The 13816-nt window shown below is 41.2% G+C and overlaps 1 protein-coding gene across 1 annotated transcript in view; it reads right to left on the bottom strand.

Annotated features, from left to right (window-relative positions):
- AKAP13 (A-kinase anchoring protein 13) overlaps positions 1–13816 on the bottom strand; it is a 144668-nt gene that overhangs the window by 21675 nt on the left and 109177 nt on the right. Inside the window, exons 15-17 of the mRNA XM_086620560.1 lie at positions 8958–9000; positions 7560–7665; positions 2584–2755 (exon numbers count right to left, since the gene is read on the bottom strand). Of these exons, the coding sequence (XP_086476686.1) occupies positions 2584–2755; positions 7560–7665; positions 8958–9000 (321 nt within the window). The remainder of the gene's footprint in view (positions 1–2583; positions 2756–7559; positions 7666–8957; positions 9001–13816) is intronic.

The raw sequence follows: 13816 nt of genomic DNA, 5'->3' as shown, positions 1-13816 counted from the left end.
CCCTGAGTCTGTCTATGATCTCTGCCAGCAGATTTCTGGGAATCAGAGTTTTCAAAGATGATTAAAACTGTTTTTTTTCATAACAAATAATTGTGTTTGGAGTATTAACTCTTCTGACAGATGAAAGAGCACAACTCAAATGCTCTCAGATAAGATTCAGTAGCTTACAGAAATCTGTTATTTCTACTCATTTGTGAAAGCACTTATTAACACAGTTCATGAATTATATTTTAAGTGTTAGTTACACTGTAAGTGTACAGTTCTCAATTATTTCTAGAATCACAGAATGGTTTGGGTTGGAAGGGACCTTAAAGAACATTTAGTTCCAACCCCCCTGCCATGGGCAGGGACACCTTCCACTAGATCAGGTTGCTCAAAGCCTCATCCAGCCTGGCCTTGAACACTATGAAAAGAAAAAAATGCTCATCCAGAATGACAAAATATGCTCACATTCCTAAAAGTTCTTACATTTGGGCCTATTTAATAAAAGCCAGTAATAATTCTGTTATTTTGAGAGAGGTAAAGGTAAGACTATAGGGCGTTGCTATTCTGTTGCCATCCCACAATTTCCTGTGCAAAAGAGAAAGAAGAAACAAACCTGCATGTTCTTGCAAAAACCTACAAGCAGTATCATTTTTCAGATCAAACAAGGAAGAGGGACAGAATCTGCTTCTGGTACATGAAAAGAGGCAGCAAGACAATTCAGAACCATTAAATTCACACTCAAGCCTTCAAAGCCTGAAGGCAGCTCTTCAGTATGTACCATTTAGGCACAGAGCATTTTGAATTTTTAGATTGAAACTCTGGTTTCAGAGACTTTATTCCTCCAATTCAACTCTTCAGCAGACAGGAAGTTCCTCCAACTTCTCTGTACCACTAATATTAATAATTAAAATCCCAAAGCTTCTTTTCTGCACCACTGACCAAACAGAGAGGTATTTAAAATTAGGTGGCTTTGCCTGCCCGTTTGTTTTAGAGCATGCTACATCTTTCCGCATTGACAGGCTGTTTCAGGAAGCTGGGGGTGTCACTGAAAAGTTCAGACATTGATTTAAAACGATCCAGTGCTGTAAAAGGCGTTAAGAAAAAGTCACTCATAGGCGAGACAGAACAGTGGTGGCAGAGCAGTAAAGCACTGCCACTTCTGTAGGAAAAAATCAGTCTACAACAGCACAGGAACATCAGAGCCTCTGTTGCTGGTCATTTCCAAGGCATCTGGCGGCTGATTTTAAGATGCAATGGGAGAAAAGATTCACTCAGATGTGAACTTAACAACAACCTGGGCCCAGAGCAAACTCTCCTTGTGGCATTAAGTTTCTGGCCAAATCATAGATTCATAGAATCGTTAGGGCTGGAAGGGACACAACACTTACAATACTTTTCTGTTGTACTTCGAAAAATAAGGAAAGAACGTCTATGCTCAAACATAGGATGACTTTGTTGGGTTACTTTAACCCATCAGTATGTACAAGGTTAAATTGAGATATATTTGATTTTCTAAGTGGCTTCAGAAAGTGTTAAGAAAGTTGAGCAGGGAAAGGGAGAAGATACATTTGACAGGTTAAAATTGTTGATGTTTTCCATTTCCCATCAGGCTGACACAGAGCGTGTCTCATGCAAACAACTTTGCTGATATCTCTTCTCTTCAAGGAAACTCAAAACTGCCATTTGGGATTCAGCTGGCTGCTCCTTCCCCTGCTCACCGGAGATGTATTATACACTGCTCATCTACCAGAACGATCAGAGACAGAGCCTCCTGCTCCAGCCTGGGAGCGATTCCCGCACATGCTTTGACTCATCTCTAGGCTAGTGGAGTAAGAAAATAATCCTGAGGAGCAGAGAAGCTCTGAGCTACAGTGGGAAAAAGACATTTTTATCTGCATATTCTACAGCTTTGGTTCGCTGTCTCAACCACACAAATGCTGCTGACCTTATCGAGCCACAGGCATGAGAAACCATCTGATAAGAAAAGAGAAGAAAATTGCCCATCTCGCAGAAACCCTCCACTGTGGTTCCCATACTGCCTGCGCTGTGCTGCGTGTATGTCATATGCACACAGGCACCTGTGAGGCAATTCCACGTACGAAGGGAGAAGAGAGTTAGTATTTCCTTTTGTACTGTGCTGTTCTCAGTGAGGGCTCACCAAAGCAGTGTTTCAGAGAACTAAAGCAATACATTACAGATGAGCGGGACATTTTTTCCCCACTGGAAACAAAAGTCTTGATCCAGCTTCCCCCGTCCACCATCCACCTTAATGAAGCACCTCAGCCCCAAGCCGTAACACGCAGCTGAGATAATCACAGTCCTCCAGTTGACTGATACATCCCAGCAAGCAGGGGCAGAAAACCCTGCGGGATGCTATGATGTCCGAGCGTGTGCTAGGAGAAGGCTGCAGTACACCCCCTTGCAGCCACAACTCATTTCAGTCCAGCTTCCATAAGGCTGCTCCATGAATCACTATCTCCAAAGTTTCCCTCCCACTCCACATCCTTAAGCAAGAGGAAAATGAAACGTAAGGTCAGCACATCCCATGTCAGATTCAATGAAAAGCAAAAAGAAAGGAGGAAAAACCACCCGACTTACTTGCACAGTAGTACGAATCCTTATTGAAAGGTTTCATACAGTGGTAACAGGTTGCTTGGGCTACAACGGAGGTTGCAGTGAAGAGATGTCCATTTAACAGCTTCTTATCTTTTTCCTTCTCCTTGGAATCTTTATCCTTCTCTTTAGTCTTCTCTTTATCTTTCTCTTTTTCCTGCCGAGAGAAAACAAACAAACGCCTCGTTACTTCGCAGAGGCCTGTTCTCTAGTTACAAATTCCTCAGTGTTTGCCTTCGGCACGGTGACGATATCGATCGGCACGCACCTTCACAACAGCCATGTGTCCGCACGGCTCTCCGTTACAAAAACCGGCTTACGGCCCCCACGGAGGTGGATTAACAAACTACTGACTTCGGAGCCTTCTGCACAGGTGCCTCACCAGCAGAGATGCTGAGTCTCTTCTGAAGGCACTTATTTTCTTCCACCTTTGTTTTGTATTTGCTACATAATGACTTAACTTTTTTCTTCTTCTGGGCTCTAATCAATCAGCACTTTCACTGAAATGTGTTCAACACAAACACCACGTGTAATGTGTTTCAAACTCCCAACACAGTTAATTTTTAAGGCCAACCTGTAAGTCTCGTACTTTGTAACTGCATTTTTAACAAAGAATGCAAACTCTTCTCTGGTGCCAGTACAGCACCACTGCCAGAATATTTCCACCTCTGCTCTCCTGACCAGCAACTTTTTCAACAGTTTCATGTAACCCCAAGTATCTATGTGAAGCTTTATGAGGAAATAGATCTTTCACAAACTCTTGAAACACGGCATCACAGAAAGGCTGATGAACAACAGCAACACTGTAAAAGATCATCTCATCTTCCAGAAGCCATGGTTCAACCTCTGGGCTACTCAGCTTTGGAAAGACGACAAGCAGAGTCAGCTCCTCCAACTTTTAGCAGAGCTTTTGCTTACCTTTCTATCGCTACCTGGGTTAGAAAATTTCTAAACACTAAAAACTTGAAGCATTTTTGCCCGCAGCCTTTTGTGGATTTCGAATTCTACCAATTTTTAAAGGAAACTCCATAGAAAAATTTCAAATTTGCATTATAGGAACTCCTTGTCTTTCTGTGTACCACTCTACAAAATGTTTACCATACAATTCACCTCCAGATCTGTATTTTAACTGTTACTGCAGATTTCATGGCCCTTGAAAGAGAAGCTTAACCAGAAACTTACAGAGGCTTCTGTAAGCTTATCTTTGCATTTTGTTATTTATATGACATGTGCCCTTTGCTAAATACTGTCACAGCCTAAATATCAGAGAGCTGCAGAGCAGCCCATGTGAGCAACTACCATGAAGTGGTTAAACGTGGTACTGAGTTCTGCAGTCACTGGGAGAGAAACTTTTGAGCCTTTGATGACACACTCAAATAATAAGTAACTCAGCCTAAGGTCTCCCCTCTCGCAACACACTCCAGGCAAAATGCCAGTGTTGAAGTCTCTCCCTACAAAGTCTCATAAACAGAAAGTCTATTTACTGGCCCCAAACGTTATTTTGTTCTGCAAATAAGCAAAACCAGGAGCATTACTGTACAGAATAATCCTGTCTGAAGCAGAAAGCCCACCAGGAGGAGTCTGCTTTGTGGAACATCTCTGCCTTCTTTGAGCCATCAGCTCAGATCACCACCCCATGTAAACCTCGACAGCTCCATAAACCTCTACAGCCCCGTTCTCCATCTGCTGACCTGCCTGCCTTTAACCATATCCAGCCTGGCAGGATTCAAGAACTAAAACTGCAGTTTAGTCCTTGGCTGATGGTACCAAGTTGACACCTGGAGTTTTGAAGCTCGAAGAGAAAAGATCACTCTACGCTCAAGGCAGATCTTGCAACTTTCATGCTTAAAATGCTGCAAGGAGATTCACCATCCTATACTTTGAATGTATCTGATGTTTATTGTGAAGCCCAGTAATTCTGGAGTCTACAAGAATACCCTATCTTCGTAAAAATCACTGTAAAAACACGTTTTAATTAAAGCTGAACGACCCCACGAAAAACAGGAAACGGGTGCACCACTTTGAACACGGCAACGGCAAACTTCACACACGGGATGTCAGTCATACCCCTGCAATACAAGGTCTCAAAACAACACTTCGTTCATTGTTCTCTTTTTCTTTTTTTTTTTTTTCTGTGACAGTTACTGGAATTTTCTTAAAGATAACTCTAAGAACAAACCCATTTTCCTGCGCTACTGGAGCAGCCGGCGTGGCCCGAAGCACAACTGCACCCACACCGACAGACGCGGCGGTACCGCAACGCGGTTGTATGGCCCAAAGCAACGGACTGCGCTGCAGCGGCAGATCCCACTCCAAAACAACCACAAAGCTCTTACCTCCCAGTGCTTAAGTCCCACTAGCTTCACTGTTATTTGAGGTACTTCGGCAAATTTATTCCATTTTATCGACATCCTTCCCCTGGGGACAGGAGAGCTGCTCCCCCCCAGCATCAGCCCATCGCGACAGCCAAGAACCACCAGCAGGGGTGGCCACGGGGTACGGCAGCCACTGAGCAAAAGGGGGAGGGCAGAACAATTGCTACCAACTTCCTTCAAGATGATTTCAGCTACTTTGCTACCGCTTTCATCTTGCCCTACACTAGCTTCCACTGCTAAGAAAAAAATATACAGGCAGGAAAGGATGGGATTAATATTTTAGAAGTCACAAGTCAATAGGAGACCACCCATTTAAAACGCAGAGGGTGGTAAATCAAACCCTCTGTGACGTTTGGATACAGAAAAAGTGTATTTTAACAGACCTCAGTGTTGCCGTGTAGTACTTCAGTAAACAAAGTGCTGCAGAAGATTTCCCAGACGGAAAGGCTTCATGTGTTTGTGCTCTTCCTGCTCCGTGGGTCACAAATATTCCCTGTCTCCTACTCTTTTCAAACACTCACAACTCTTACTGTATACACTGAAATGCTACTGGTGGTACAACGCTGCCTAATAACGGCACAAGTCACAGAAAAAAGAGAAATTACTCATGCTAATTTTTTTGTCTTCATTACCATAAGCTTTCTACCAAAATGAAGAAAATAAGTATTTTGTTTTCCTAACTGACAGAGATATAGCATGGTTTAGACTTCACAAACACAAATTGGTGCATGCTACTCATTTCTGTCAAGCCCAGACAGCAGCAGAAACCACCTCTTCCTGTCCAACTTCCTCTTTCAAGGTTTGCTGTTTTTCTTTTTAACTCTTACAGGTTTTCATCAGCCATTATGCTTCTGTTCCCAAGAATTTTTATGTCAAATTATTTACAGCTGAAGCTCTAAAAATGTACATAACGCAAACATTTCACTGCGAGCAGAGGCAAAATTGTAACTTGAATGATATTATGGATTTTCAGTTAGTAAAAATATCAGAACTGCTACGAGCTGCAATTTTTGTACTATTACTGTTGAGATTTTGAAGCAACTCTTTACCAACAATTTCAGATACAATCATGAAATCAGTGAAATCGGAACTGCACTTATTGAACAAAGGCAGAGTAAATGTCTCAAAGCACTTCTGTCGTATTTTCCTACCTGTCCATATATGCCCAGTTCTTGCTTTAAAGTTTATACACCCAAACTGCAAGAAGCAGCTAACGAACTTCCAGCCTCGACTACAGGCTGTGCAATGTGTTCCACAACTTCTCACTAGTGGTTTGCACAGAAGTTTCTATGTAAACAGATTTTTTTATTTTTGCATTGTACTTTGCAGCAGGGAAGAGCACTGGCTTAAAGTTGCTCAACAGCAGCTCTGAGCCGCTGGTACCTGCAGCCTGAATCTTTAAAGGCAGATCCATAAAGAGGAAGTGTGTTAGGATGACTGATCTCACTACAGCTGGTACTTCATTGCAAAGGTGATGCAAGCTTCCAACCACGTGTGTCGAAACGTGCGTTGGACCAGGAGAGCACACAAACCCAGCTATGTTAGGGGAACACAAGCTGAAACATCAAGTGCTTATGATGGTAAAGGCTAAAATCAAGTTTGCTTGTGCAGATGAAACGTGATACCTACGTGCTTCAGCCCAGCTTCATTCTGCGACAGGCACAATACTCATTACGCCACCCTTTGTTCCCTGTTTGCTACTTTCATCAGAAAATGCAATTACATGTCTCAGGGGCCTTCCAACAGTATTTACGAACATATTAGCTACACATCGGCTAACTATAGAATATAAATTGCCCACTGTGAGGTAAAGTGCTCTTACCTTCTGTGAGACATGGTAAACCAAGTGAGATTCAAGTAAAAAACCCAATCAAGCAAAAAAAAAAAAACACACAAAAACCAACTCCAAGTATATATTCATCTTTGGGGGGCAATCTAAGGCAACAACAGCCTGTTTATGTGAAGTATTTAGCACTAATGCAATTATTTCTGTAATCAATGCTGTTCCCAGGAAATGCAGCTGTGCTGAGCAGCGCTTAACCTTCAGCAAATTAAATCCCAGGGCTTCAAGGACGGGAAAAAGAAGAAAATATAAATATTGGCCATCACTAAAGGTCATGGTCTGTGCAACTTCTTCGGCAGTGCACAGGAACTTTGTGGCAAAGGTGAAAACAAAAGTGAAACACAATACAGCCTTTGGCAACCAGCCCCTTCTCACAGCTTCTGTCCTCGTTTTATTAAACACTTCTCAGGTTCTGTAAAAATTAGACCCATCAATAACTGTAAAGCCATAACTCACATCAGAGCACAATCTAGTCTCTACGATAAATGAAGCTTCATTCTGTGGGGAAAAGAGGCAAAAAAATTGCACAGCAAAACTCACCTCAAGTGCATTTTAATTTTGGGGTGCTAAAATTTCCCATGTTGCTATTCCCTATTACCCCACAAATAATCCTCTCCTCGCAAAAGGAAGAAAAAAGAAAAGAAAGTCAGGAAAAGATGTAAATACTACCCTATGGAAATACACTACTGATCTCTGCTACCTCTGGGTATTTCACAGCTGTGTAAATCACAAGAAGCACTTACTTTGCTCTTCTTGCTGCTGGACATTTTATTCCTGAGGTAGCTGAAGGTGCGACTGACTTTTGTTGCACCTTTACCAGCAGGGACGCTGCTGCTTTCTTCGGATATGCTAAAATAAAAAAAGAAAGAGCTTGGTTTTATTTTTTTTTTCTCCCAAAGCATCTATTAAATGGATAGATTATTTTCTGAAGGACAAATGCATTTACTACCCAATAGTCACGACTTGCTTTATGATGTTATACAAGAAAAGGCAAAGTGAAGACAAAATGCCAATCCAATAATTTATCTTATGTTTCAAGGAATCCTTTTATCTGTTTTTAAGCAATCTCCATTCTCAAACCATGCCATAGCACCCTCTGCTGCTCCCAGCGCCAAATAACCACTAACGAGCTTGCAGCACCTGCCCATTTACATGGCCAATATTGCAGTTATACAGTCAGCCACTTGGTCATCAATATTCCAGATGCGGAGCAGACAAAGGGTTAAGACATGCATTCATCCTTTAAAGAGAGAGCCTCTTCCAGAGACAGGCATCTAATGAACTCTGAAAAGGCAGTATCTTTAACAGAAACCACACTATCTGCAAAGCCTCCCCTGAGAAATGAGAATGCCAATAGTAAGTAATAAAAAGCAATGGTTATTTGTATTAATTTAGGCATTTCTGGGATGCCAGATATTTTCTGCCAGTCTTTACATGCACAAGCTTATGACTTCTTCAGTTTCTACGGAAGAGTAAGAAATTACAGAGGAAACTGTTATTGCATTAAAGAAAAGGACACAGCCTGTCAATAAGTACAATGCAAACCATAAGTGGAATGACAAAAAGACACATGAAATCAAGGAGGAGGAATGGGCAGTGAGCAGAGGTGATGAGCCTCTCAGTCACAAAATAAAGCCCAGTCTATCAGAGAGACCAGACACCCAGTTCCTTTGGTGCCACAAACGTCCTTCCTCCAGGGAAGTGCTTCTAAAGCCAGCCCCCACCAGAAAGATTATCTCTCTACATCTTGCAAAGACGAAAAGTAACATACAAAAACAAGATTGTTTTGGCCTTTGTTACAGAAATGCAGACAGAATTAATGAAGGAGAGGAACAACTATTTGTTCTAGCATAAAATATAACTCAGGGTAATCTAGATTGTTCCATAACAGATAACCTGATATAATACTATATCTATGAACAAACACGCAGTCTTGTTAGAGGTAAGAACTAGAATGACTTTCATATTCTATGATCTAAAATATTCTTCAGCCTTTAGACACACTGGACTGATTTTCACAAGCCTGACACTTGCAATTTCAGCTGAAGCACACTGGTGCCAGGAAGGCTTTTGGGAGCCCAAACCAGAGCCCGCTGCAGGAGTCCCACCAGAAGAGACATGGTACCCCCAGAATACCGTACCTCTGAACCGAGGAACCCGTGGGGCTGCCGAACGCCTGCGTACCTGGAAGAGATCGGAGGTAGGGGGGAGATGACATGTTAGACTGCAATCTTAGCCCACTGATTTTAAAAACTTAACTTGCGCAACTGGAAGGTTCAAGAGGAAGGAGAAATGCTTTCCAGAAGTGAATGTTTAGAACAGATTTCATGTGCTCAGGATAAAACCTGTTCCCTGCATCCCTAGGTGCTCTCAAATTAGATGCTGAGGTAAAAGCCTGCTTAGTATTTTTATTGTTCTTCAGCTATTAAGCAAAGGACGTGCATCTGTTAAATTTGCTAGTAAATCAGGGTATTCGATTCAGAACTGCCAATACAGTGACAATAGGTACAAATGAGAATCATTCTGCCACAATACTTTTATTTGTACACCACTAGAAAGAATCTATTGTACAACACATCCGGGTTTCATGTATAAAACTTTTCTGCTTGATAAAATTATAGTTCATTTTCCCATCGAAATCCTGAAGTGCTTCATAAAGACTAAGGGAAACAAGGGAAGCCTTATTCTGTTTTTCACGAAACATTACCAGCCTAGGGCTTAGTCACACAGCACTGTGCTTGAGGAAAGTCTGACTTCTGACATGCAGCTGAAGCCCTGCCAGTGACACAAATTCTCTTTATACCACAAGAAACCTGCTTGCACAACGCATTTGGAGCAGATTAGGTAGCTGATACCATTTACTGGAACCACCAAAGAATACTGAAAAATGAGGATGAAATGATCCAGAGAAGAGAGGGCTCTCTCCGGAGCTACTGGGCTTGTCAGGACTCAAAAAAAAAAAACCCAACCAAACCTCACTACAAGCACTGTTTGCAGTCCTATCTGAAGTCCAAGGAGTAGCATGACTGATCATCTTACTAGGCTTCTGCATATACATTGTAAGAAAACCAGTACTTTGTCTTCAAATTCTGTTGACATATTGAACCTAAGGGTGAATGCAAAAGAGCCACTTGACTTCAGAGGCAAAGATGGTCCTCTATCCCACAGCAGTAAGTGCGTTAGGAAAAACTGGGCATACAGTATTATGTCTTATGATTCTAAACCACACATTTTCCTACCTACTGATTCAAGTGTCAGCACAGCCTGAGACAGAAATGTCATTTCTTCATATTGAGAAACTAAAACACAGGCATACTCCATTACCCAATCCCTGCTTGGAGAGCTCTGCTAGTATCTCCCTTGCAAAACCATCTAATTAATGATCTATCCCAAAAACGAAGTTAGCAATACTGTAACATATATCAAGTAAAGTCTACTACTCAATTCCCTGACTGTGCTGGATTTTTATATAATATCTACCACCTAAGTGACTGCTAAGATCACATGAGTAATTTACAGACTCCCAACTCCCCGGTTAACACCCCAGTGACTCTAGTTCACACTTCAGCTCTAGTTTGCTTCTAACATGGGTTAAGTCTCTCCTTCCTTTTCTTAACAGATTCATCAGTTCGACTGGATTTAGGTATTGCACAAGCCTTTTTGTTTCTTTCCAGTTAACACAAGAAATATGAACGAACGCTGGATCAAGAGCTGTAACAATTTGATACTCATGACTGTTCTTCAGCACCTTGACAAAGTACCTTGCATGGGAACTTAAATCATGTACTACTTATCTTTTACTGCAATATTGTTTTATCTTAAAAATGGGTGAATTCTTGACACTGGCAGGCAAAATGGATCCAGACAAAAATCAAGGTGAAAGCCTGTTTATGATTTCATATTTCAGTTTACAATATAAAATCAGATGATCAACATTCTGCTGCAAGCTATAAAGCCCAAGAAGATGAGCATAGAAAAGCACACATTTTCTCACCTTCACAGGGTTTTTTTTTTTGTTAGAAGTGGGCAAAGAAGGTTTATCTCTGTAATTTTGTGTTTCCTATCATGAGCAGGTTCAAAACTGAAATGCTAAAACTGATTTCACAGCCCACAAAAGAAGTCAGTTTTGTTCATAGATAGCAGATAGACTGCTATCTATGTCCCATGAACCTGGCTTAGCAGCCGAATTTCAGTGTACTTAACTGAACACCTTTTAAACATCACCTACCAAAATTATTTCACATGGCAGCCGGACTTGAAATAATTCATTACAGTCCATTAGGCAGAAAGCAGTGACTGGACTAGGATATTGCAAACAAAAGAAACCAGTTTGCAACTCCTTAATGCTGGTAGCAATTAAACTTCTGTGGGTCAAGAAATTCAAAGGCTTCATAATAATTTTCCAAAATGCACAGACTGGCTTGTCCAGCCATCTGAAATCCACATCTTAAATACATGGTATCAAACAAACTGCAACTAATTCTCCATACTTGAGAGAAATGGAGGCATGGAGATGTTGAGGAATGGTAACTGAAATGCAAGTGCAATCTCAATGCTAACACATTCGTCCTCTCGTGAGAAATGAACCCTGAAGACGTGAAAAAATAAACAAACTGGTCTGGGATTACTACATGAAAAATGTCCATTGCCAAAGCACTCTTATGAATAGCTGTGGCTAAACCAGCCTTTATATAAAGTCACCACAGTACCCTCAAATATGAGGGAATAAAACCCATGTAAAGAAAGCAACATTCTTGTTTAAGACAATATCCGACATTACTTTAAATGCTCATTGGTAACAGCAGCACTGTTGAGGGAGAGAAGATAAATACTGGCTAACAGAAATATCTCCCAAAATTGCCATATCCTAACCTGACTGTTAGGAATTACTTAACTGGTTGGATGCTTAAAACAAACAAAAAGAAATTAAAAAAAAAAAGAAAACAAAAAACTCAAATGAAAAAACAAATCCACCAAGAAGTTTAGCTAGGATTACTTTTTACGGTGGGAGCACGACATCAGTGCACAGCTGTGTGTTTGCAGCCCTCTTTGTGGGGACCATGAATTGTGAGTCTTGTTAAAGGCAGAAGGACAACAAAGTGGAAGGAGGAAGGAGCTTTAATATGGAAGTGGGCAGTATCACTCCTGGGAAGAGCACAGCACTTTCTTGTAGGAAGGGACAAACCCACAGAGAAGACTGGCAATGGAAAGGAGAATTTAGATACCTACAACATGGATGGTGTGGAGATTTTTTAAATTCAGGAAGCAACCAAAATCTGTTGGAATGGAAAACAATATCCCCCACCCTTGTATGGACACAAGGGATGTGGGCTAGTTTTCTTGCAAATCTTTGGCTTTAATCAACTAATGCAGCTGCTCTGAATTTTCTCTTTAGATAGAGAATTATCTGGTCTGGTTTATTTCAACAGTCTAATAAAACATGAGGAAGAAATAGGAAGCATTTTCAATTATCTTTGATAAACCTATTTAAATAAAACCAAGAGGAGTCTAAATTACCTTAATTCAATGTTCTGCCTTAGTTGTGTTTCTTGTAGCAATGGAGTTTGCAGGAGGAAAAAAAAGCTACCACGTAACATGCGCCTGTTTCCCAACAAAACTATTCTGACTGTAACATCAGGACCTAGATAGGAACTCCTTGATGATTTCAGGTGTTTGGCTGCAAAGTATGTTTTTTGCTCAGCTGGGTAACTGCGAAGCGGGAACCAAGATTTTCAGAATTTAGTATCAGGGCTTCTCTCCTCTTCTCCCACTTCCACTGAGCAATTTACTCACTCTCACCTATGGAGGACAAAGATCTACCTCTTCTGTTAACCTCATGCACTGCAACAATCTCAAAACAAGTATTTTGGTTTTACTGAGAAGGTAATGACTATATTGCTGGTCAGAGTGGCAGATGATGACATTTGCCACAGGGATACAGACAAATCTAACCAGATGAGACATGACAGTGCTGATGCACAAGACTCCAGATTATAATCCTTTCAGTCTGCCATCAGTTAGCATTCAGATGCAGGATTGAGATAACACTGTTACACGTCATGCAATGGAAAGGTTAGCTCAACATCTGCAAGGTGAAACTTCAAGGTCTAAAGCAGAAAACCAGGTTTCCCTTTGTTTCCACCCATAACGGCTGCAACGCACAGAAAACGATTACTTACTCTCCAACTCCTCCTCCTCATCACTGGAAGAAGAGCCAATAGAAAAGAGAGTTTTAGACTTAGGAATGAGTGGAGAGATGCTGAAGGAGAAGGAGATTCGTCTCGACGGTCGAGTCCGTCCCTGGGCTGAGAAGTGGGTTAACAGCAGACATTAGAGCATGCTTGAAAATGCATTTAATAATAAAAAGGAGAGGAACACGGCCAAAGCAAACCAGAACCAAAGCAAAGGAAACGTCTGCAAAGCAGCTGGCTTCAGAAAAGGCACAAGAAACAAAGAATTGAGAATGTGCAAATTCCAGAGGATGCAGGTCTCACTGCACGCATAACTTGAAGTTCAAGGCTTTCCTAATTTTTGCTGGCATCTTTTTGTAGGACCTCTTAATGAAGACTTACATGCAAACAGTTATTTTCCCAGAGTACCAACAACTTAGTGGACCTCTGGACAGAGGGTGTTTGCTTCATTGATAGAACTGCCAGGCAATCAGACTAGAATCACTCAAGGTATTTGTTTAATAGTACTTTTTGCAGTTAAATGACACACTGAAGCTGCTGGGTATAGCAAGAATACTTTATCAGCATTGACTTTATCTACCTGAGGATGTTCTTGACAATTCTACCACTAAAAAAATCCCATTTCGGTAATGTTATGCCCTTCAAAGCTTCCAGCTTTTTTAAAACTAAGACACCTAAAATTCCCTTCTTTTCTTTCCCAAAATAAAACAGAAAACACATGCATCTTTTGTCCTGCCTTCTTCTAAAACTCACAGCCCTTGTTTTAAAAAAAACGTCTGAAGATGAGAAAAGGTCCTCAGCACCCTGTC

This window comes from Tauraco erythrolophus, chromosome 14 (assembly GCF_009769465.1).
Source record: "Tauraco erythrolophus isolate bTauEry1 chromosome 14, bTauEry1.pri, whole genome shotgun sequence".
Taxonomy (NCBI): Eukaryota; Metazoa; Chordata; class Aves; order Musophagiformes; family Musophagidae; genus Tauraco; species Tauraco erythrolophus.
Note: the sequence above shows the minus strand (reverse complement) of the source record. Positions and strands in the feature narration are given on the sequence as shown.